The sequence below is a fragment of the Myxocyprinus asiaticus genome, chromosome 29 (genome assembly GCF_019703515.2).
Source record: "Myxocyprinus asiaticus isolate MX2 ecotype Aquarium Trade chromosome 29, UBuf_Myxa_2, whole genome shotgun sequence".
NCBI lineage: Eukaryota > Metazoa > Chordata > Actinopteri > Cypriniformes > Catostomidae > Myxocyprinus > Myxocyprinus asiaticus.
In genome coordinates, this window is record NC_059372.1 from 7,068,214 (window position 1) to 7,094,271 (window position 26,058).

The 26,058-nt window shown below is 36.3% G+C and overlaps 2 protein-coding genes across 3 annotated transcripts in view; both read left to right on the plus strand.

The window, feature by feature from the left end:
* Window positions 1-15,570, plus strand: part of pfkfb2a (6-phosphofructo-2-kinase/fructose-2,6-biphosphatase 2a) — a 30,571-nt gene extending 15,001 nt beyond the window's left edge. Inside the window, exons 10-16 of the mRNA XM_051661194.1 lie at window positions 194-340; window positions 697-801; window positions 3,495-3,624; window positions 4,046-4,108; window positions 4,761-4,825; window positions 8,897-9,088; window positions 11,822-15,570. Of these exons, the coding sequence (XP_051517154.1) occupies window positions 194-340; window positions 697-801; window positions 3,495-3,624; window positions 4,046-4,108; window positions 4,761-4,825; window positions 8,897-9,088; window positions 11,822-11,875 (756 nt within the window). The 3' untranslated portion in view covers window positions 11,876-15,570. The remainder of the gene's footprint in view (window positions 1-193; window positions 341-696; window positions 802-3,494; window positions 3,625-4,045; window positions 4,109-4,760; window positions 4,826-8,896; window positions 9,089-11,821) is intronic.
* Window positions 15,571-22,040: 6,470 nt separating this feature from the next.
* Window positions 22,041-26,058, plus strand: part of si:ch73-217n20.1 (complement receptor type 2) — a 39,049-nt gene continuing 35,031 nt past the window's right edge. The window contains exons 1-4 of one of the 2 annotated variants that reach the window (XM_051661193.1): window positions 22,041-22,220; window positions 23,224-23,424; window positions 24,643-24,739; window positions 24,955-25,028. In XM_051661193.1, coding sequence (XP_051517153.1) covers window positions 22,169-22,220; window positions 23,224-23,424; window positions 24,643-24,739; window positions 24,955-25,028 — 424 coding nt within the window. In that variant the 5' untranslated portion in view covers window positions 22,041-22,168. The remainder of the gene's footprint in view (window positions 22,221-23,223; window positions 23,425-24,642; window positions 24,740-24,954; window positions 25,029-26,058) is intronic. The other variant, XM_051661192.1, reaches the window with a different exon arrangement.

The window sequence follows — 26,058 nt, forward strand, 5'->3', positions numbered from 1 at the left end:
AATTTAACCTTAACTTTAAGATGTATATAATATTTAGCAAAACTGTGAATCTTGAAGCATAGATGAACAGTAACTACTGTAAACACAAACTGCTTTTATATACTGTGTACACCAGCATGCTCTGCGGCAGCACTTTACCACAGCAGGTGAGGAAAGTTTTAGGCTTGTTAACATTTTCCCCACTTTGTTTTAGTTCTCAAAAGTACTGCGTGGGTTCCTGGAAAACCAGAAGATCCCAGACCTCAAGGTGTGGACCAGTCAGCTCCGACGTACCATCCAGACAGCGGAGGCACTGGGCGTCCCGTACGAGCAGTGGAAAATACTCAACGAGATTGATGCTGTGAGTTCTGCGGTGCTGTTTTTATTGTAACAGCAGCACTTCTGTTTCTCATATCAAAATTTGGACTTGTTATTCATAATTTACTGTGAAGGAAACAGAGTTTTTTGGTAGAACTTGATTAGTCAATTTGAATCAGAAGTTTACGGGAAGTGTATCACATCTCACTCATTTAACTCATAAACCAAGGGCTTCCAGTTTAGAAACAAATTAAAAATCCATGGAGGTGGACGACTTTGATATCAATTGCAAAACAGAAAACAAATCCACCGTGTCATTAGTGAACAAAGTCTGAATCAGTGGAGAAATATTTGTGCCCCATTGTTTAAATTGACTTGTGTGTTTGTGTTCTGTATCAGGGTATTTGTGAGGAAATGACATATGAAAAGATACAAGAAACATATCCGGTAGAATATTCACTCAGAGACCAGGACAAATACCATTACAGATATCCAGGAGGAGAGGTATGTACCATTACCAAAATTCACAGCAATCAGTGAGTGGTAAATAGGGATGCACCGATGTATCGGCTGCCAATATTTATTGGCCAATTATCATTGGCATATCTGTTATAAGCATGAAAACACCAATATGAAAAAACATTGGTTTATTTATAATATTTTAATTCTTTCTCATTCTCACGTTAATGTGGAAAAACCACCATAAATGGACGCGACAGTTGTGCAGGTGACACTTAACTATAGGCTACATGATGAGGGAAACCATTCAAAACTCTTTGAAACCAGCAGACTTTGACTTCTGAGACATCGGTATGATCGGCATTAATGCTGCATTATTGATTGAAAAAAGATTAATATCGCAATATGGCCTTGCACGATTACTAAACCTTAAAAGGCTGTTTTAAAATTCAGTCTGCAGTCAGCGCTGTGTGAGCATGCGGCGCCCTCTAGTGGTCTGGACGGCATTATCCATTATACGACTATAATACAGAATATAAAAAGGGGTTTTGTTCCTTTGATTAAAATGTTTTATTTTTCCATGATGTGGTTGACATTTCCGTGGAATTGCCCAAAATATGCATGGTATGAATTTGTAATGTTCTATTATATACAATACATACATGTAAATGTGAGTTCTGTTGTTCTGAACTGCAAAAACCAAAATGCAGAATTGCTTTAGAAGTACAAAATAACATATCAATCAATCACCGTGTTATCATATTGAGTTATTTTTGTATCTTTTTGTATCTTCTATTTATCTTTCATTGTGGCTCTCTTTAAAATGTTGGCGTGTCATGTGTTCAACAGATCCAATCCATGTTCAGAGGAAAAAAGTTATTGTTAGAACAGTAAAAAATAATTTGTACCTCTTTGTACAATATTAAAAGATTAGTTAACCAAAAATTTAAATGTAGTCATTGTTTACTCACCCCTGTGCTGTTATAACCCTACATTACTTTCTTTTTCTTAACACAAATGGAGAAATTGTGAAACAATTTTGTGCTCAGTGATGTCATACAATGGCAGTTTATGGTGACCACCACTTCAAGCTTCAAAAGAATCCAAAAATATAATTCAGAAGTCTAATAAATTATTCCATGAGACTCATGATTGTTATGAAAGCATACGATGAGGTTTGGTGAGAAACAAATCGAAAACTAATGTATTATTTAGTGAAACTGTGACCAACCGTTGATCTCCTGTGCACATTCATGATAGATAATGATAGCAACAGTTCACGCAGTGCCCTCGCGATATTGGGGCATTCAAGTGAAAACTTGTTTTCTTTATCTATAAACAGGCCTGCCACAGCGATAGCGACAACAGAAAACACAATACAGCTGCACACAAAACAGAGAACAGAACTTACTAAACATGTCTGAAGAGTTTGTAGTCAAAGAATTGATGCATTGCTATGCCCAGCCTTATTTTTTTAACGGAGTACTTAGTCACAGTCATACCATTTCTTAAACTGATGGCAAACGGCATGTAATAAAAGGTATATTTTCTATGGTAATCAGAGTTTTTGTCCTAACCAGCAGTGATGAGCACACGGTACATTCTATCGATTGCTGTCTCCCTTCTAGCTGGTCACCTTTGGCCCCAACTTGCTGTTTCATCTCAATGCCTTTTTTGGTGACCTTGGCGTTATCAGCACCAGCTCTGCTCATTAAATTTTTCTTTCAATATCCACATGCACACCTCCGTTTGGGTCATACAAAGTTTGATAGAAAGAGGCTGTAATTCTTTCTAGAGAAGCCAAGCTGCTACAGGTGGTGTTTCTTATCCTTAAAACTCGCTTGACACATGCATTCCATCCCCTCCTGTTTCCCAAGGTCTCTCATTGTCTGTATCACATCAACTCATTTTCCCTTGACACAGAAAGGCCTTACACAGAGAGAGACTGCAAGCTAAGCTGTTTTCCATAGTTTCAAACTGCATCAGAGTAAATCAGAGTATTAAATCAATAAAAGAATGATTAAATGTGCAACATATTGAATAACATTGATAATGCAGTTATTCGTAGTACATTGATTACACATTGTCATTTTTAGATAATTGCATATTGCATACATATTAATTTATCAAAATTGGATTAACTGAATGATTAAATAAAAATATTCCATACTTACCCGTCTGCTCCAACAGCAAAAAAATAAAATAAATCTACGATTACGCTTTCATAGCTTTACAACAGAAGATACAAATATACAGCGCTGATAACAGCAGTAAGAAGAGAGAAACAGGCCAATTTTTCTGTTACTCTCTCAGCAGCTGTGTTAGAAGTTTCATCGCAGCTATGGAAACTTATTCCAGGGTAATATAATACAAAGTGCAATGTTATAAAATTACACTAAATATTTAAAAAAAATTGGAAATATAAAAATGTTTGCTACATTTACGTTGTTAAAAGAAGGTGGAAACGCATCATAACAGGTCTGTGAAAAGTGTCCATAGTGAATTTCACTCACTATACCAACATCAAGAACATGTTCAGGCATACAGTAAGGGCTTGACTTAACCATGAATTACGGACAAATTATTGACAGTTTTCTCCTGTTCTAACTGGCCATGTTATTTAGAGATTTCAAAGAGATCTAGTTATGCGACAAAAGATGTATTAGTAAAAAAAAACACAAAAAACCCCCAGACATCTCTTTGTGAGAAACAGTTTTGTCCCTCTTCTCTTGCTGTAGTCATATCAGGACCTGGTGCAGCGGTTGGAGCCAGTAATCATGGAGTTAGAGAGACAGGGTAACGTGTTGGTGGTCTGCCATCAGGCCGTGATGCGCTGCCTGCTCGCGTACTTCCTGGACAAGAGCGCTGGTACATCACACACACACACACACACACACACAAACACGGTATCTTGTGTGTTACTGTCCTGATATCCTCTGCCTGTTTACAGACTATAATGAGATAACAAGAAGCATGAGAATCTAGGTTTCTACGAGCTGGTTTTTATTCAGTAAGTGTCCAAATGAAGGGACAAGGGTTGAATGGGATAGTTCACCCAAAATTTTGATGACATTAAAATAAAAATTGAAGACATTCCACAGGGCTTAACAATAAGCATTTTTTTCTTCTTTCTTTTAGTCAGGTTAGTAGTTCAGATTTTTACTTGCCCTGTCTTTGTTTTGACTGGCCCCACCACAAAAATGATACCTTTTTATTTTTATGGATTTTTTTTTATTATTAAATCTTCATCCATCTTAATGAGTTTTTCTGGTGTTGTTGTATTGTACAGATGATTTGCCTTATCTGAAGTGCCCTCTTCATGTGGTTTTAAAGCTGACCCCAGTGGCTTATGGTATGTGTTTGGTTTCTTTTGAAAATGTAATCTAGTACAATGACTAATAATTTATAAAAATAAATAATGCACTACAGTGTGTATAACACGGTATTATGAATAACTTTAAAATGTATTATGTACAGTTTTGCGCAAGTTTCTCAAAGTCATCCTCTACAAATTACTGATTACTTAATTGGAAAAATTAATCACACTTCACAGAAAAGTTTGTGTTTTTTTCCGCTCAACGAATAAAAAATAAAAAGTCTGTTTCCTCCTAATTCATACTCTCAACACAACACTTTTCTCCTTTACAATAACTCTTTAAGGGGTGTACGCCCTTCAGCTGTCACCAAAACACAAACGGACGTATGAATGTAATTCATGTTTTACATGTATTCTGCATAAATAATATTATTATAAAAATATGTTTAACCCAAAGCAATGTAATCAAAAGTAATTAGCTGTAATCTGATTTATTGATAATATAATGCGTTATGGTACTTTTCGTACTAAAAGTAGTTCGGTTACACTCAACACTAATTTAATGCCTTTTTTATAATTCTGGCTGAATAAAATAGGTTTTGTCATATCTGTTGGTGTAAATGAGATGGAAATGACAACTTTCATTGCTGTATATAATATTTGTCAATGTCTGTTGCTTCTATTACAGGTTGTAAAGTTGAAATGTTTGACCTGAAAGTAGAAGCTGTAAACACACATCGGGACAGACCACTAGTAAGGAAATATGTAACTTTTATAACATTAACAGTTATTACAGTTTATGCCCTTTATAATAAGTTTTAATGCATTATTCATATTAACATCTGTTAAATCAATGGCTCTCTACTGGTTTTGCTTTGGGACGCCCAGTTTATGTTTGGACATCAAATGGCGACACAACATTGTAAAAAGCGTAACTTGTATTTAATGTAGCCTGGGTCGCATTTTATTTTATCTTAAGAATTTTATTTTGGTGCATGGCACAATATTGTGTCTTTTCCTCTTCAGTGCGGTTTAGCATGTCGGGGCTGTCTACTGTTTGAGAGATTTGACTTCCTCCCGTAGCTCTTTGGAACATTCTCACTTGAATTAACATGGGTCGCATCAGTTTTGTGGTCTGCGCCACGATATCGAGGGAAACCCGGTTGATGCATGCGCCCTTCAGAGATACAGTAGGTTAAAGCAGAGCAGATCATTGGTGCAAGTGATTCTGTGATGGCTAACGTGGAAACCAGGCTTCAATCGCCCCGCGGAAATATCGTGTTGCAGATGAGAAGCATGTTTAGAACGTATAAAGCGCAGAACGCCAGATTAATAAAATTTTTGTTGGGCAGCTGGAGAAAGATTTTCAATTGAGGGAGAAACCTTTTCTTTCCCTGCTGTCCGGGACACCATCCAAACAGACCTGTGATCCACTTTTGGGTCGCGACTCAACAGTTGAGAAAAACTGTGTTAAATAGAAATTCAAGACTGACTCATAACGTCTTTTGAGAATATATTTTTATATATTTTTTATTTGAATTGTATTATTATGATGGGCTTTTACCTTTATTTGAATAGAACAGGGTGAAAGGTGACAGGAAATGATCCCACTCCAGGCCCCGTCCTCTGTTTTTGTGCAAAATAATTTTGGATTATTCTGGTTTATGTTGTGGTCCAAATGGTTTGTCCAAGACAAATACATCTTCATAAATCAGCGACTAAGAAAAAACCCTGAAAAAACAAAACACTTTTCATGTCGTACCTCTAATGGAACACTAAGGGCTGACTAAGTCACCGTACGGTCTGCAAAGTTTGTTCATATTACTGTGGTCTGTTTTTGCAGTGTAAGTATGTAGGTGTGAGTCTTGCCTGTAAACACACAGTGAGAGAGCTTGAAATTGCAGACCACAGGACTGTGGTCAGAGCAACAATATAATGCTGAGATTCAAGCACAAACAGGTTCTGTGTCTCTCCTTTCCTCTCTGTTTTTTTCCCCCCCAAGAATAGTTTTGGCTTGTATTTGAAAGCTACAAGCTGTTGGGATGAGATCAGCATGTAATTTTATTCTACTTTATTATATTCTTTTTAGCCACAGAGGGAGTTTCCCTGCCTGAGCTTTAATTTCACTATGTGCATCAACACAATCATTTGAAAGAAAACAGGATTTTTCTTGCACTTTTGAAGCATTTGATGTAGTATGTTTTGTTCACAACTCAGAGCTCCCTCCACAGAAACCAGATCAGATTTCGGCCCAAATAAAAAAATAAAATGCTATATATATATATACACACACACACACACACACACACACACACACACACACACACACCGATCAGCCACAGCATTACAACCACCTGCCTAATATTGTGTAGGTCCCCCTCGTGCCACCAAAACAGCGCCAAACTGCATCTCGGAATAGCACTGATATTTGTCTCACCACAATAGTACTTTGTCAGTTCAAACCAGTCTGGCCATTCTCTGTTGACCTCTCTCATCAACAAGGCATTTCCGTCCACAGAACTGCCGCTCACTGGATGTTTTTTGTTTTTGGCAACATTCTGAGTAAATTCTAGAGACTGTTGTGTCTCAGGAGATCAGCAGTTACAGAAATACTCAAACCAGACCATCTGGCACCAACAATCATGCCACGGTCCAAATCACTGAGATCGCATTTTTCACACCATTCTGATGGTTGATGTGAACATTAACTGAAGCGCCTGACCCGTATCTGCGTGATTTTATGCATTGCACTGCTGCCACACAATTGGCTGATTAGAAAATCGCATGTATGGTTGTTGGTTCCAGATGGGCTGGTTAGAATATTTCTGTAACTGCTGATCTCCTGGGATTTTCACACAAAACAGTTTCTAGAATTTACTCAGAATGGTGCCAAAAACAAAAAACATCCGGTGAGCAGCAGTTCTGTGGACGGAAATGCCTTGTTGATGAGAGAGGTCAACAGAGAATGGCCAGACTGGTTCGAACTGACAAAGTCTACAGTAACTCAGATAACCGCTCTGTACAATTGTGGTGAGAAGTATATCAGTGCTATTCTGAGATGAGGGTTGGTGCTGTTTTGGCAGCACGAGGAGGACCTACACAATATTAGGCAGGTTGTTTTAATATTGTGTCTGATCGGTGTGTGTGTGTGGATATATATGTATGTATATAAACTCATCAAAAAAAGAAACGTCCCTTTTTCAGGACACTGTATTTTAAAGATAATTTTGTAAAAATCCAAATAACTTTACAGGACACTAAAGAGACCTTTATACTGACTCTGAAAAACACCAAAAGAAAGATGCCCAGGGTCCCTGCTCATCTGCGTGAACGTGCCTTAGGCATGCTGCATGGAGGCATGAGGACTGCAGATGTGGCCAGGGCAATAAATTGCAATGTCCGTACTGTGAGATGCCTAAGACAGCGCTACAGGGAGACAGGAAGGACAGCTGATCGTCCTCGCAGTGGCAGACCACGTGTAACAACACCTGCACAGGATCGGTACATCTGAATATCACACCTGTGGGACAGGTACAGGATGACAACAACAACTGCCCGAGTTACACCAGGAACGCACAATCCCTCCATCAGTGCTCAGTCTGTCCGCAATAGGCTGAGAGAGGCTGGACTGAGGGCTTGTAGACCTGTTGTAAGGCAGGTCCTTACCTGACATCACCAGCAACAACGTCGCCTATGGGCACAAACCCACCTTCGCTGGACCAGACAGGACTGGCAAAAAGTGCTCTTCACTGACAAGTCGCGGTTTTGTCTCACCAAGGTTGATGGTCGGACTCGCATTTATCGTCGAAGGAATGAACGTTACACCGAGGCCTGTACTCTGGAGCGGGATCGATTTGGAGATGGAGGATCCGTCATGGTCTGGGGCGGTGTGTCACAGCATCATCGGACTGAGCTTGCTGTCATTGCAGGCAATCTCAACACTGTGTGTTACAGGGAAGACATCCTCCTCTCTCATGTGGTACCCTTCCTGCAGGCTCATCCTGACATGACATGACAATGCCACCAGCCATACTGCTCATTCTGTGCATGATTTCCTGCAAGACAGGAATGTCAGTGTTCTGCCATGGCCAGCGAAGAGCCCGGATCTCAATCTCATTGAGCACGTCTGGGACCTGTTGGATCGGAGGGTGAGGGCTAGGGCCATTCCCTCCAGAAATGTTCGGGAACTTGCAAGTGCCTTGGGGGAAGAGTGGGGTAACATCTCACAGCAAGAACTGGCAAATCTGGTGCAGTCCATGAGGAGGAGATGCACTGCAGTACTTAATGCAGCTGGTGACACCAGATACTGACTGTTACTTTTGATTTTGACCCTCCCTCTTTGTTCAGGGACACATTATTCCATTTCTGTTAGTCACATGTCTGTGAAACTTGTTCAGTTTATGTCTTAGTTGTTGAATCTTTTTATGTTCATACAAATATTTACACATATAAGTTTGCTGAAAATAAAAGCAGTTGAAAGTGAGAGGACGTTTCTTTTTTTGCTGAGTTTATATTTTTACATACTGGGACCTTTCAGTAATGTGGTGGGGATGTTGTTTCTGATTTCACATGCAAAGAAGTTAGCCAATCATAACAGAGGTTATTTACTTATAGAAGTCTTAAAGGTACAGTAGCAAAAAATGCCTTTTTTATTAAGGAGCAGATAGAGCGTGGAAAATGATAATGTCACACTAAAATGGTTTTGGTGCTTGACAAAAATTATAAGAATTATATGAATGATATGGTCACTTTAATGTTAATATGGCTTTTGTCACAGTTTTCACCTGCATACTTAATCCCTTAAACATTCTTTTTTTTTATCAGGGAAACACCAGACAGGAAGTGCTACCCACTCTTCTTAGAAGAAACAGCTTTACGCCACTGTCTAGTCAGGATCAAGTCAAGCGACCTCGCCTATTTAGCGTTGGCAACCCGCCCCGTTTACCAGCTGTTCCTGCTTTATCTTCCACACGATTTCCTGACGCACAGGAAAGTGAGGAACTGAACGAGAATCAGGTTAGACTTGTGTGTGTGGTTGTGTGTGTGTGTGAGCGTGTGATTTACATTGTTTCCCTCTGCATAATAAATCAGTTTATCATAAATGTCCCATATGATCAGGAAGCACAGACAATTACAGCTTAAATACTGAAATATATTTACTTTATATTTTAAAAAAAGTACATTAAAAAAGTTACAAATACATAGTATCAATCAAATATGATGCATCATACACACAGGGCCTTCTAGGAATGTCCTTTGTACTGTTAATTATATGTCACCATAAATTGGAAGGGGCTTTGTATTTTTTACCTACAAAAACCATTATTTAAAAGCTATTTTCGTGTAGAGTACATTTATTCATTATTGTAATATATATTTATCCTAAATTATAAATTCACACTTTACATTTAAATAACAGGTTTTTGGGTCAGTGAAGTGATGCAATTTTTTATTTATTTTTTAAATCTATTAAGATATTCAGTAATACATAAAAATACAATTTGCACAAAACAATTACTTGAATTCACCTGTACTATGATGAGCATGTTATTTTTTTTTTTATTTTTATTTTTTCTGGATTGCAATATTTAAAAAATATTAAAAAAGTCATTTTTATATTTTTTGGGGGACTTAACCTCTTGCGACCCCACGTCCACATGCGTGAACGTTGTATGTTGGCTTCGCTATACGCAATGCATAATTAAGTTTTTATTTAAACTGACTTCAGGAGACTCTGTGCTGTCAGTAAAGGGTTAAACCTTTGATGTACGGAGTCATGTGACCAAACAACATGGCGCTGATCACAGCGGAGTTAGTGTTTGGTTGAAACGCCAACAAAACCACATCTGGTAAGAAATCTAATTAAGTTTTTACATTGAAACCTGTTTGAGTCAAAAGAGTTGAGTCTCTAGTTTCATCCGATATTACATTTTTTAAAGTTGAGCGATTTATCTAGAAATGGCACGCTGCTAAATCCAATGACCATGTACGTGGACTGTATGCTCATTTTCATTTAAAATATCCCATATTAACTGTTCATTATCACATTGAGAATCAATGGATGCATCCAAAAGCTGAAAAATATTGCTTTCAGAGGGTTTATACAGAGTTAGGATGAAAATAATGTGCATTTAGAACTGTTCTGAGACCAGTGCAGACAGACAGCACACTGAAGTCATTCACTAGGATCTCTAACCCTCACTAAATAGGGAGCAAGGGAGCATCCTGTAGCTCCCTATGCAGCTAAGTGCATTCAATCCAGACTTGCTATTTAAAGTTCAGTTTCAGGCTGCAGATGATGTTTGAATCACTCAACGTTTGGCAGACATGAGACAATGATAATCAGTACATAGATTCAGAATTTATAATGTATCGTTTTATTTTAACCTGGTTGGCAGTGATTGGATGATGCTGGCCATTACTTTGAATCAGAATTAATTATGCTAATTTCTTTTTTTTTTTTTTTTTTTTCTCCCCAATTTGGAGTGCCCAATTCCCAATGCGCTCTAAGTCCTCGTGGTGGCGTAGTGACTCGCCTCAATCCAGGTGGCGGAGGACGAATCTCAGTTTCTTCCGCGTCTGAAACCGTCAATCCGTGCATCTTATCACGTGGCTTGTTGAGCGCGTTACCACGGAGACAGAGTGCGTGTGGAGTCTTCACGCTGTTCTCCGCGGCCATGCGCCCCACCGAGAGCGAACCACATTATAGTGACCACGAGGAGGTTATCCCATGTGACTCTACCCTCAGTAGCAACCGGGCCAATTTGGTTGCTTAGGAGACCTGGCTAGAGTCACTCAGCACACCCTGGATTCGAACTCACGACTCCAGGGGTGATAGTCAGCGTCAGTACTCGCTGAGCTACCCAGGCCCCCAATTATGGTCATTTCTAATGTAATGTCTGTAACATTAATAACATGAAACATGAATAACCAACACTCCTGGAAACATAATAAACAATTTGATTTAAAAAATCAGACTTTCTATAGCTTGGTATTATTTAAAATTTCAGAGGTTAGTCCCACTGTCCACATATGTGATCATACATTTTTTTTAGGAAAAGTATTTGTTTAAAAAAAAAAAAAAAAAAAAATTCTTAGGTAGGGGCTACTAGTTACAAATCAAAAAGGGGAATGAAAAATGCACACAGCAGTCACGCTCGGGTCTCAGGAGGTTAAAGTCAAAAATGTCTAAGTGGTGTAACTGGATGGTTTAAAAAAACAATGAAAGTCTTATTAAAAGCTCAAGTTATTGAAAAAAATGTATTTCTAAAATATTATTAATATTTGAAAAACTTTTGTCCACCAAATCAAAGTCTGGTGGTGTAACCAACATGAAGGTAGCCATTCTGTTGTCATATGACCAACAAAAAAAACAAGCACACAGATATTTTGTCATTTTGTTTAGGTCAAATGGAGTAACCCTAAGAAAACTTGATATTTGTGATAATTTTACCTTAATCTGTATGAAACTATTTTGAAATTAATGATTAAGATGTGTATACTAGAACACCTTTTACTTGATGGTTACACCACTTGACATTTCTCATTTTTATAATTTTACTTCAGACAACTTCATTTGTCAATGACCATAATGTATACTGTAGTACATACTGTAGGATTTTTAAATTTATCCATTAAAATGACATTTTGTACAATGTTTTTACAGTTAATTTGTTTGATGGAATAAAAGTCAACATAGTCATTATTGCCACCACACCAACAAAGTAACCCATATGTTCTGTCTCATAGGAAATACTTAACTGCTTCCAACCTGGAGACTCGACAGACGCCGTCCAAGAGTGACAACATAAACAAACCACAAGTTGTGTGACTCCCGACAACGTAACTTGAATATTTTCCGCTTGTAAACAACCTCAAAAGACCTGTTTTCTCCAAACAGACTCTGACGGTATGACGCCTGATGCAAACAATCAGAAGTCTAAAGGCAGTTGCCGAGTTTGAAGAATCGTGTAGCACATTAGAGTGAATGCGGTTTAATGCAGTGCAAGCACAAGCGATCCGTCCTGTTCAACCATCATCCATCCATAAACATTTGGAATGGGAGTTGATGAGTCTGAAAATGACTTTTATTGATTTATTGACTCAACATTAAATGCATAGAATATTCATTCATAATATTAAGCTGATTGATGACTTTTGGGACCAGTCAGAACATAGTTTAGAGCCAAACAGATTGAGTGGGTGCAGCTTGTGGGACCAGTTGTACCACAGAATGTTGATTTCGGGAAACCGACGAAGCTAAAATTGGTTTGATATGGTCATTGGTCTTGCGGCATTTTCTGATGCCTTAGTAATGTGAATGCCCATGTTGCCACTGGATATAGTCTAAAACATTTTTATTGCAATTTTAGGTGTTAATTGTCTGTGATATTACCATTGAAAGAATGTTCTGTGTTCAATACAAGTTAAGCTAAATCAACAGCAATCATGGCATAATGTTGATTACCGCAAAACAAATATTTTAAGTCATCCCTCATTCTGTAAATTTTAAAATACTCACTTTTTTGTAAATTATCGTCACAAGACATAAACAATATGTGGGTTAACATGATTTAACATGATAACCTTCTCTGTCCATAGTTAAATAAAATGTTACAACTTTGCTGTCATGATGACACAACACTTAAACACCCCCCTAAACTCTATGGGGGGACTATATTGCGAAAAAAAGTTTACGCTTAAAACATTAAAGTTTACGTATACATAATTTAAGCATATGAGGTATCATTTGAAATCTGAACTTTTCAGAGATAACCATCAATCCTGCATTAATGTTACTTAAAATATCAAAATAAGGCCTCAAATCATTCGCGTTGAAAATTAGCGCCCCTTAGAGGTAATAGGGTAGAAATATTTATATAAAAATAAAGGTCTTTCACATAGCGTAAATGAAAGCTCTCACTCTCAGAAATGTGACTGAACAGCCCTAATACCACAGTTCGAAAGATTTTTTTCAAAAGAACCACAAAGTGAAATATGATTTCTGTAAGTCATCAGATACAAACGTCTCTTTTATGCTCCAATAACTGCTGCTGTTAGCCCCAAATAGCTCAACTTTATATCTGCTTTTACCTTAGAAACCTCTCTAAAAAATAAGCCATTGGTAACTTGTCTGCGAGCTTGCTTGGCTGAATAATCCAATGTTATATCTTAGATGTCCAGAACAAAATATGCCATCCAGAGGGAAAAGCATGCAAAACAAATGATCAGAAAATATGTTTTCGACATTAATGATATAATGTTTTACATCATCGTAACCGATGTGGATCTCAACTTTCTAATGACTCCTAGATTCAGCTTCTAGTCTGCTCAGAGGCCGAGATATTCAGTGGAACAACAAGGGCGGTTTTCTGAAAAAGTATACCATTTTTTTTGCAATTAGTCCACAGTATGTGTGAATGGTGAGCTTTTAAATTTGAGTGTGAAAAATTGCAGGCGGCAGCCCAAAAATGCACCAGAGATTATGGAGTTAAACCCCTTCATCCCTCCACTGACTATAAAAACGTCAATTTAAACAACTTTACAGCTCAAATAATACACGTTTTAACAGAAGACTTAATGTAAGTGCTTTTATTAAATTATTAAATTCACATTTCTGCCTTTAAACCCTCCAAAAATTTGCCCCATTCACTGTAATCTCGATCGTTTGACTTTATTTAAAGAAAAAGAGGGACAAATTGAAATACATATTTGTTATAATAAACATTATGCCACAAATGCTAGTCGACTGAGCTTAATTTGTATTGAACAGCGGACTGATTCAGCTTTATAACAGTTTTTGTTGTGATGTTGTACAGCTCTGTATAAATATTTAATTCAATATTATGAATGTTTTTTATAGTTTCATGATGTCAGAAGTCATGTAGCAAGGGTTTGTTTAATTTATGTTCTGCATATTTTTCTCTTCAAACTTTCTATAGTTTAGAAAAGGGATGTCAGGCTAATGCTTGAAATAGTATATGAAACTCTTGATTGAATCTGTGATGAATGTCTCATCATTAGATGATATTATACTGCATATTATTAGTCATTAATAGTTTCCTCATTTTTCTATTCTCCCACCGAAGACCAGGTTCTGGATGTGTCAGAAGAATATTTAAAACTACTGAGAATATTTCCACTCATAGTGTTGTAATATGTTTTTATGGTTATGTAATATAGATTACCTTTAGTGGAAAGCTTTAAGCTATTTAAACACTGAATGCTTTTGTTTTGCCTCAGACTGGAAAAGGAGGTATTCCAGATTGTTTTTATATTTCGAATAAGTTCAAGTGGTTTGACTTTTGCATTTGTAACTGTAGTCTTAGAAAGGCAACGCACAAATGTTTTTAAATTTAAGTAACATGCCAAATGTCCTTCAACCATTCTAAGGTCTTAAAAAGTGAGTGCATTGTAATTCGTAATAGTATTAATACAAATAATAATTAGGTGACATCATTGGTAAGTATCTAATCAGTAAGTGCCTTTGCATCGCAACCAAAGTCTTTAACCAATCAAAGCCTGATGCTTAAATGCTCCAAAGCTTTGTGAATTAGTGTGCAGAATTTTAAATTCTTGGACTCATAAAGACCCTTGTATTTTATCCAAAGCATTTATTTTAAAGTAAATGTGATTCTGAAGTTAAGAAAAGAGTTTTGCGTTCTGGTTCCAATGTGTTTCATAACCAGGATAAAAGCATCACAATATCAGTATCAGCTGTATATAATGTAATGTCATGCTGAAGACCATTCATTAATAGACTTTGTGATGTAATAAATCAACCTGCAATGCAAGTCATATGATTTTTTTTCCTGTCACATATATATATATATATCTTAGTACTATACATATAAATATTTGTATATGCTATATTTGCAGGAACCATGGGCACTGCATTTAATTTGCAAACCTTGATTGACATGTCCTATAGTTCCAATACCAGACTTTTTTTGGAACTAGGATTTTAAAAAAATGTTAGTCATATGATAACGCAAAGGCATCTTTAGGTACAGTTCTGAAAATGAAATATTGGTGAGCTTTATGTGACGTAATTCCTTACGAACCCGCTACAAATAAAGCAAAACAAATATTGTCCACCACTCAAAATAAATAAATGGGATCGTTCCATTTTCATCTACCTCGTTCATGTTCATTTTGAGCTGAACTGGTTAATCTGGTGGGAGATTGTCACAGTGTTTGCTGTAATTCTGATAGCAGGGTGAGGCTCCCTCAATTATTTATACTCCCTTTTCCTCCATCGTGACCGCAAAAATAGACTGGTCTGTCATGTGGAAATGGGTGATTTATTGCCATCGTCACAACATCAGTCAGTGCTGCTCATACAGATCTGGATGTAAAATCGACTAGTAGAGTGTAGCGCTGGCAAAGGTTTAAAGTTCAATTACCAGGGTACTCATGCACCGATGAAAAGGATAGCTATACATATAACACTTTATATAACTTACCTATTCATAGCTATACTTTTAAAGATCATAATGGATTATCACACATAAACAACAAATAAAAAAAATCCAATACAGCCTATTTTTAGGACTTTTTTGCATTGCAACATTATTTTCATTACAAATATACTATAAAGCAAAATTAAAGATATATCAAAAATATATATATTAAAATATGATTATATTTTTAAATAATGGCACTTTAAAATATTTGATTTTAACATATACAAAGAATATTTTAATTACATTTTAAATATATTAAAATAATAATATTTTTTTATTTTATTCGCAGCACATTAATTCGTTGAGACATGAAAATGTCACAATGCAAAACTTTTTATGGTTTTAAAAATATGCTTCATTTTCTAGAAGTAAAATAATTCCTTTGATTTTGGAGTCAAATATGACCGCAATATTTTCTTAAAAAGTTTTGTGAGTTTCACCCATACTACAAGGCATTGTACTCTTTAAAGGTGTAACCATGAATGGGTAGGTATTATATATAACTGTGGTTACAATTATTTATAAAAATAAATAAATGCATTATTAATAACTTTATAAATGTATTATGAACAGTGTTGGGCAAGTTACATCTCCCATTACAAATTACTAACAATTTATTATTCATTGTGATTATTACCTCATTTATTCTTCATTCTGAATACATTCATTGTGTTCAGCTGTCACAGAAACATAAACAGACGTACATATGAACGTAATTCAAATGTATTCTGCATACAGTAAATAATATTATTTTAGAAATACACTGATGAGCCAAAACATTATGACCACTCACAGGTGAAGCAAATAACGTTGATCATCTCCTAACAAGAACACATGTCAAGGTCTGGGTAGATTAGATGGTAAGCGAACAATCAGTTCTCATAGTCAACATGTTGAATGCAGGAGAAATGGGCAGGAGTAAAGACCTGAGAGACGGGCCAGATTGTTATGGTTAGACGACTGGGTCAGAAGTGGTGAGTACCTACCGACAGTGGTCCGAGGAGTGACAAACCACAAACCGGTGACAGGGTTTTGGGCGCCCAAGGCTCATAGATGCACGAGGGCAAAGAAGGCTATCCTGTCTGGTCTAAACTGACAAAAGGTCTACTGTGGCACAAGTCACAGAAAACTTTAATGATGGTTACAGCGTAGCTGCAGACTGGTCCACCGTCGAAAGTGCCTACAATGGGCACGTGAATGTCGGAAATGGACCTTGGAGCAGTGGAAGAAGTTCGCCTGGTCCGATGAGTCCTGTTTTCTTTTACATCACGTGGATGGCCGTGTACGTGTGCGCTGTTTACCTGGGTAAGTGATGGCACCAGGATGCACTGTGGGAAGACGACAAGCCGGTGGAGGGAGTGTGATGCTCTGGGCAATATTCTGTTGGGAAACCCTGGGTCCAGCCATTCATGTGGACATCAATTTGACACGTGCCACCTACCTAAACATCGTTGCAGACCAGTTACACCCCTTCATGGCAATGGTATTCCCTGATGGCAGTGGCCTCTTTCAGCAGGATAATGCGCCCTTCCACACTGCACACATTTTTAGGGAATGGTTTGAGGAACATGATGAAGAGTTCAAGGTGTTTCCCTGGCCTCCAAATTCCCCAGATCTCAATCCGATTGAGCATCTGTGAAATGTGCTGGATCAACAAGTCCGATCCACAGCAGCTCCACCTCACAATTTACAGGACTTGAAGGATCTTTTGCTAATGTCTTGGTGCCAGATACCACAGGACACATTCCATGCCTCGGCGGGTCAGCGCTGTTTTGGCAGCATGTGGAGCACCAACAGCATATTAGGCAGGTGGTTATAATGTTTTGGCTCATCGGTGTATGTGTAACCCTAGCAATGTACTTAAAAGTAATCAAATTAAATAAAAGTCAGTAACTGTAATCTGATTATTCCCAGTTCAATACAAGTTAAGCTCAATCGACATGTTGATTATCACAAAAAAATCATTTTGACACATCCCTCCTTTAAAAAAAGAAGCAAAAGTCGAGGTTACAGTGAGACACTTACAATGGAAGTGAATGGGGGGCCAATCCGGAAACATTAAAATACTGTTTCAAAAGTATAGCCACAAGACATAAACAATATGCATGTTAATATTATTTTACTGTGATAAAATAGCTTGCTAAGCTTTTCTGTTTAAAGTTATAGCCAATTTTACAAATTCGTTGCCATGACGACATAACGCCATAAACCCTAAAAAGACCATAAAAATGATGTAAACAACTTTACAGCTCAGATTATACATAACTTTTAAAAGAATAATTAATGTAAGTGCTTTTATAAATTTTACAACTTTGTTTCCATGACGACGTAACGCCGCAAACGCTAAAACGACCATAAAAACAACTATTTAAACAACTTTACAGCTCAAATTATACACAACTTTTAAAAGAACAATTGATGTAAGTGCTTTTATTAATTTTACAACTTTGTTTCCATGACGACATAACGCCGCAAACGCTAAAACGACCATAAAAACAACTATTTAAACAACTTTACAGCTCAGATTATACATAACTTTTAAAAGAATAATGTAAGTGCTTTTATTAATTTTACAACTTTGTTTCCATGACGACGTAAAGCCGCAAACGCTAAAACGACCATAAAAACAACTATTTAAACAACTTTACAGCTCAAATTATACACAACTTTTAAAGAATAATTAATGTAAGTGCTTTTATTAATTTTACAACTTTGTTTCCATGACGACGTAACGCCGCAAACGCTAAAATGACCATAAAAACAACTATTTAAACAACTTTACAGCTCAAATTATACACAACTTTTAAAAGAATAATTAATGTAAGTGCTTTTATTAATTTTACAACTTTGTTTCCATGACGACATAACGCCGCAAACTCTAAAACGACCATAAAAACAACTATTTAAACAACTTTACAGCTCAAATTATACACAACTTTTGAAAGAATAATTGATGTAAGTGCTTTTATTAATTTTACAACTTTGTTTCCATGACGACGTAACGCCGCAAATGCTAAAACGACCATAAAAACAACTATTTAAACAACTTTACAGCTCAAATTATACACAACTTTTAAAGAATAATTAATGTAAGTGCTTTTATTAATTTTACAACTTTGTTTCCATGACGACGTAACGCCGCAAACGCTAAAACGACCATAAAAACAACTATTTAAACAACTTTACAGCTCAAATTATACATAACTTTTAAAAGAATAATGTAAGTGCTTTTATTAATTTTACAACTTTGTTTCCATGACGACGTAAAGCCGCAAACGCTAAAACGACCATAAAAACAACTATTTAAACAACTTTACAGCTCAAATTATACACAACTTTTAAAAGAATAATTAATGTAAGTGCTTTTATTAATTTTACAACTTTGTTTCCATGACGACATAACGCCGCAAACGCTAAAACGACCATAAAAACAACTATTTAAACAACTTTACAGCTCAAATTATACACAACTTTTAAAAGAATAATTGATGTAAGTGCTTTTATTAATTTTACAACTTTGTTTCCATGACGACGTAAAGCCGCAAACGCTAAAACGACCATAAAAACAACTATTTAAACAACTTTACAGCTCAAATTATACACAACTTTTAAAAGAATAATTAATGTAAGTGCTTTTATTAATTTTACAACTTTGTTTCCATGATGACGTAACGCGGCAAACGCTAAAACGACCATAAAAACAACTATTTAAACAACTTTACAGCTCAAAATAATACACAAGTTTAATGAATGTAAGTGCTTTGATAAAATTATAAGCTTCACATGTCTGCCTTTAAACCCTCTAAAACTTTACCCCATTCACTTCCATTGTAAGTGCCTCACTGTAACCTCGATTTTTGCTTTTTTTAAAGAAAACCCGGAATGTTCCTTTAAAATGTAATACGTCACACCACTTTTTGTTTAGACTAAAAAGCAAGTAGATTACAGTAACTAATAACTTAAAGTTTTACCAAACGAGGATTTATAGTTGCAATAACATTGTATCAATTTAATATAAGCATATATTATTATTACTATTATTAAAAAGTAATGTTGACGTAGATTCATGGATTATTGATACATGGGTGGAAAAAATCTTCTTTCACATTTTTCTGCAGTACTGTGATCAGCTGAAATCATATTGTGAAAATAGTTCTGAAAATGATTCCTGTCTTTAATTTCCTGGAATTCTAGGCAAAACAAAGCTTGATCTTTCCCAAACGCATCCATAAAGATCAGCAGCTCGAAGTTTAACTTAATGTGTCTCCGCAGTGAATTCATCATGACCTGAGATTATATTTAAACTGCAGCCAGGAAACCCTGAAGATGGAAAAGATCCATCATGAATTAATGGCAAAAACACTGACGTATTGGGCGTAGTAAAACAGCACTCCACCCGCAGCAGACAAAGTAGCAGTTATGTTTTTCTCAAGGTGGAGTGTCAGAGTTTTGTAAGACCTGCTGTGAGTCTTATCGGCCTCACCTCAAAACACCTTAACTAGTATGGCAGAGGTTGTCACAGTAATAATAATGCTCTCATATTGGTACATGTTGTCTCATAACACAGCACACATATCAGATGTTTGTTTGACAAGAGAAAATTGTGCATCTTTGTTACGACTACTCGTTCAAGGATGTCCTTAAGAATTCAAAACCTTGTCTATTGTGGAGAAAAAACAACTGAATCCAAAGTAACTCAAGGACTGTTTAGCCTGAACATTGCAAGTAAAACTCCACATTAACACTTTAAAACTGTATTCCTGATCGTCTGTATGGAGAACCTAGATTGAGATGCTTATAATATTGTTCTACTTCTGTAAAGTTGATAAATGAAGACAAAGAACAATATGTGTAGTGGATAAGATATGGTACAGCAGTATTAAGAAATAGTCATTTTATTTTTTACACCACTGAGGATCTACGTAGCCTATTTCACATTTTGAAATCATGGTTCTTTTATGAAAACTGTAGATGGCACCAAAAAGGGGTTCTGCTATTATTCTGGGGGCATTTTTGTGGCAGTATTTCCATGTATATTTACATCATCATCAGTGTTACGTAACAGTTACAGACATTAAAGAAGCATGCATGAGCTTGTTTTAATGATATGTTGTAGAGCCTTGAGCATTTTTCAACTATAGTATTACTATCAAGTACATTCTTGCCGGGGCCTGTTTAGCTCAGCGAGTAAAGATGCTGAATACCACCACTGGAGTTCGCGGTGTTCGAATCCAGGGTGTGCTGAGTGACTCCAGCCAGGTCTCCTAAGCAACCAAATTGGCCCGGTTGCTAGGGAGGGTAGAGTCACATGGGATAACCTCCTCGTGGTCGCTATAATGTGGTTCACTCTCGGTGGGGTGTGTGGTGAGTTGTGCGTGGATGCCGCGGAAAATAGCGTGAAGCCTCCACACGCACTAGGTCTCCGCGGTAACACGCTCAACAAGCCACGTGATAAGATGCGCGGATTGACGGTCTCAGACGCGGAGGCAACTGAGATTCGTCCTCCGCCACCCAGATTGAGGCGAGTCACTATGCCACCACCCATTCCAAATTGGGGAGAAAAAGGGAGACAAAAAAGTACATTCTTGTCGCTGATGAGTCCTATATATTGTTATTTACACAGTGCAAATATACTATTTATCAGATCTAATTTTATTACATATAGTATTTTAATGGGGATATAATTTATTACAGCTGACAGTTACGTAAGCAAACAAGGTTTGAACATCAACCGTAACAAGATCAAATTGAAGTTCGCGGCTTTTTAACACTTCTGTGTACAAATATGAAGGCTGTTTATTGGATCAATACAGGTAAACGTCATATTATGCGACTATGCATTACTTTCCGGAGAGCTTACGACCTACTAGTTAAGTCTTGCCTTAAGAGCAGGTGGTGCAACCAAACTAAGCACTGACTTAGTTACAAACTAACTAGTAGTTACTAAGCCCTTAGTGTGAACTTTACGTCCCAACTTACGCGAGACCTTACGCACAGCTGGTGCAACCTTACCCAGATGAGTTGAAGTTTTAAATGAGTAAAAATGTGATAATATATTTTAGGATCAGTGAAGAAGATTCTTAAGTGAGAATTAACACAATTCATGATATTTTCTGTGAATATTATGACTTACATTTTGCCCTGTTCCTCACAAAAAGCTATATCGTAATGTAGTGCACAAAACATGGACTACTTTTGTCTTAGCTGGTCACAAAACTGGTTTACTTCATAAGTATTCCTCATGAATTCTCCTTTTGTGTTTCACGGATAAAAGGATCACCATACAGGTTTGTAACGTCATGAGGGTGAGTATGTAATTACACAATTTTTTTATATTTGAGTGAACTTTTTCCATTTAGTAGCGCGCCATCCACTTGTTTTTGAACACAAGAACGTATACTTAATGAACGCCCCACTAGAGTCTACTTTTTTATGTTATTTTACAAAAACAAACGTACCACATGAAGAAGCGTTTATGAGGGTTAACGCTGAAATGAGGGAAGGGTTTGAGCGCTCATGACGACAGCGGGTGTGCGTTATAAGCACTAAGCCTGTTTGTGTAACTTGAACGCATCAGCTTGTTTTGATTCAGAAAGTCTCTTTCACTCTCCGTTTGGACGTCTCCGTGAATATGGCGATTTTTTGGAGAATTACTCACATACTTGTGTTTGCACACTTTGTTGGTGAGTAGCTTTTAGATATTTAAACCGTGTCTCCTCCGCACGCGACGTAAGTGAAAAAAAGTATATATTTCTTGTCACAAGGATGAAGCTAAGAAGCTGATTTTAGCTGTTTTATTTCCCAACACCAGGCTCTTGCATAATACTTTAAATCATCTTTTGTTTCTGATAGCCTAATATACTGTATACACGTTAGTTAAAGGCATGCTAACATGTACAATTCTGTAGCTAAATCCATCTAAGGTATACAAAGTCAATTTTATACCTTTATTTTTTTATTTTGTATTAACTTCATTGAAAGTCAGTGACTGTAATCTGATTACAAGAATTTAAAATGTAACGTTACGTTATTTTTTAAAAAAGTCAATTTTATACCTTTATTTTTTATTTATTAACTTAATTGAAAGTCAGTGACTGTAATCTGATTACAAGAATTTAAAATGTAACGTTACGTTATTTTTTAAAAAAGTCAATTTTATACCTTTATTTTTTTTTATTTATTTATTAACTTCATTGAAAGTAAGTGACTGTAATCTGATTATAAGAATTTAAAATGTAAAGTTACGCTATTTTTTAAAAAAGTCAATTTTATACCTTTATTTTATTTATTTATTTATTAACTTCATTGAAAGTAAGTGACTGTAATCTGATTATAAGAATTTAAAATGTAACGTTACGCTATTTTTAAAAAGTCAATTTTATACCTTTATTTTTTATTTATTAAAAATCAGAGTTTTTGTCCTAAGTAATGTAACATTTTCACCCTTGATTTCTATTTTGATGCATCAAAATAATTTGTATGCAATAAGAAATCTTATTGGTTAAAAATCCTGCTCCACAAAATAAAAAATGACATGACAAGTTTCGAGCGTCAAATAATTTGAAGTGATCAGACAAATTCGACCTGATGACACAATGTTAGTCGCTTGCAGTGTCACCAAAGCAGGATTGAACACTTTATATCAGTTCAGTGTTGACCTGTGCATTGATACTCTATCCATTTCAGTGTCTCAAAAACATAACCAGTGTGGTGAACCAACAAAATATGAGGGCAGGCAGCTGGACAAAAGATATCTTAACAGATCACAGTTCAGCAACAACGAAAAGGTGGCGTATAACTGCTATCCGGGTTATGCACAGACATACGGTAGCCGAATTACGTTCTGTAAGGACGGACACTGGACACCCTTGACCATGATATGTAAAAGTAAGATCTATCTATCTGTCTGTCTGTCTGTCTGTCTGTCTGTCATATATGTCTGTCTGTTTGTCTATCTATCTATCTGTCTGTCATATCTGTCTATCTGTCTGTCTGTCTGTCTGTCTGTCATATCTATCTGTCATATCTATCTGTCTATCTATCTATCTGTCTGTCTGTCTGTCTATCTGTCTGTCATATCTATCTGTCTATCTATCTGTCTGTCTGTCTGTCTGTCATATCTATCTGTCTGTCATATCTATCTGTCTGTCTGTCTATCTGTCTGTCATGTCTGTCTGTCTGTCTATCTGTCTGTCTGTCTGTCATATCTATCTGTCATATCTATCTGTCTATCTATCTATCTGTCTGTCTGTCTATCTGTCTGTCATATCTATCTGTCTATCTATCTGTCTGTCTGTCATATCTATCTGTCTGTCTATCTGTCTGTCATATCTATCTGTCTGTCTGTCTGTCTATCTGTCTGTCTATCTGTCTGTCATGTCTGTCTGTCTGTCTATCTGTCTGTCATATCTATCTGTCTGTCTGTCTGTCATATCTGTCTGTCTATATATCTGTATGTCTGTCTGTCTGTCTATCTATCTTTCTATCTGTCTGTCTATCTATCTATCTATCTATCTATCTGTCTGTCTGTCTGTCTATCTGTCTGTCTGTCTGTCTGTATATCTGTCTGTCTGTGTCTATATATTTGTCTGTCTGTCTGTTTGTCTATCTATCTGTCTGTCTATCTATCTGTCTATATATCTGTCTGTCTATCTATCTGTCTATATATCTGTCTGTCTGTCTGTCTGTCTGTCTATATATCTGTCTGTCTGTCTGTCTATATCTATCTGTCTATCTATCTATCTATATATCTGTCTGTCTATCTATCTGTCTGTCTGTCTGTATATATATATCTGTCTGTCTGTCTGTCTGTCTGTCTGTCTATCTATCTATATATCTGTCTGTCTATCTATCTGTCTATATATCTGTCTGTCTGTCTGTCTGTCTATATATCTGTCTGTCTGTCTGTCTATATCTATTTGTCTATCTATCTATCTATATATCTGTCTGTCTATATCTGTCTGTCTGTCTGTCTGTCTATCTATATATCTGTCTGTCTGTCTGTCTGTCGTTCTATCATTTTATCTAAGGATTTTACATTATTAAAATATCTCCATCATTCTTTCACTCTTTTCTTTATCACAAAAATCTTGTCTATTTTTCTAGAGAAAACGTGCAGCCCGCTGGCTGACATAGAGAATGGACAATACCTCCAAGAAGGACAGTCATTCCTTGATAAAGCCACTGCTGTGTGTAATGCAGGGTATGGATAACATGATAATATTTAGATTATCATGTTATATTTTTTTACTTAAAATACATAGGCTTATTAAATAAAGTGAAATAATAACAAAAACGTTTTGTTCTGTGTCTCCCTCTACTACACGGTTTATTAAGCCAGACCAAAAATCTTTACCTTTTGTGATGTTTTCTGTCGTTTATATGGCTGATAATTAATATCATTGATTTCTCCTGCAGATATGTTTTGAGAGGAGATAAAGTCCGTGTGTGTGAGGACAAAGGCTGGACTGGGATGAGCCCGACCTGTGAGGGTGAGTGTAACCCACTGTCGTGCACAAGTCTTCACAAACCTTCTATTTACCTTAATTTCATCAAAATGCTAAATAGTAACTAACTAGTAGCGATGCTATTAACAAAATATATTTTTTAATAGCGTGACAGGAGATTAGCTGACTTCAAAATTGAAAAAATGTGCACACATTTTTATTAAACATGAGGAAGTCTGATTCATTTTGTGAATCGGTTCGTTCTGAGAGTTCAAGAGAGACAAATCATCAATTCATTGTGTTCGCAAAAATCCCTGTGCACCTTTTCCCATCTTTTTTTGTAGCTTGATATTTAGCTAGATGATGCTGTTAATTGCAATGTTTTTAATTCAGTTATGTAAATTATAGCGTTTCAAGTTTTATTGGATACATTTAGTGTATATTTAACTGTTTAAATGCTGTTTAATGCGCTATTTTAAAACGTATTGCCTCATTCAAATACTGTAGCTTAAATGCAGTTAACTATTTTGTGTTGTTAACCACTTTTTTAAAGAGTAGCTTGACTTTAAATTTGAGTAGGTTATGGTGGCAAGCTACAGTTTTGAAGGACTGTTACACCAGTTACTGACCTTTGCTGTGCATTAGATGTAAGAGGATTGTATGGCAGCAAATCCTCCTTGATCTGTTGTGTTTGACTGAAATTAGAGGCAAGTATTTCATGACATGTAGAAGTAAGCAGGCATAGATTCTGTAGCTCATTATCATCCTCTAGTGATGGATTCTTGTATTTGATCATGAGGAGCTCCTGGGGAAACACATTTGTCGAGTTTGGAATGGAATACTAGCTTGCTATTTACTGTATAATGCACTGTATACACTGTATACTGGCTACTGTTCTTTAAAGATAGTAAGTGAAACAGTAAGCATTGTTCCACAATAAACATTTTCAAACAGTAGTATGCTACATTGATGTCACAAGTAAGTTGCATCCATTTAATATCTTATAAATAAAAATAAAAAGTTATTTGGCCTTTTCAAATTCAGTTATGTGTATAAATGTAAAAATGTTGTAAAT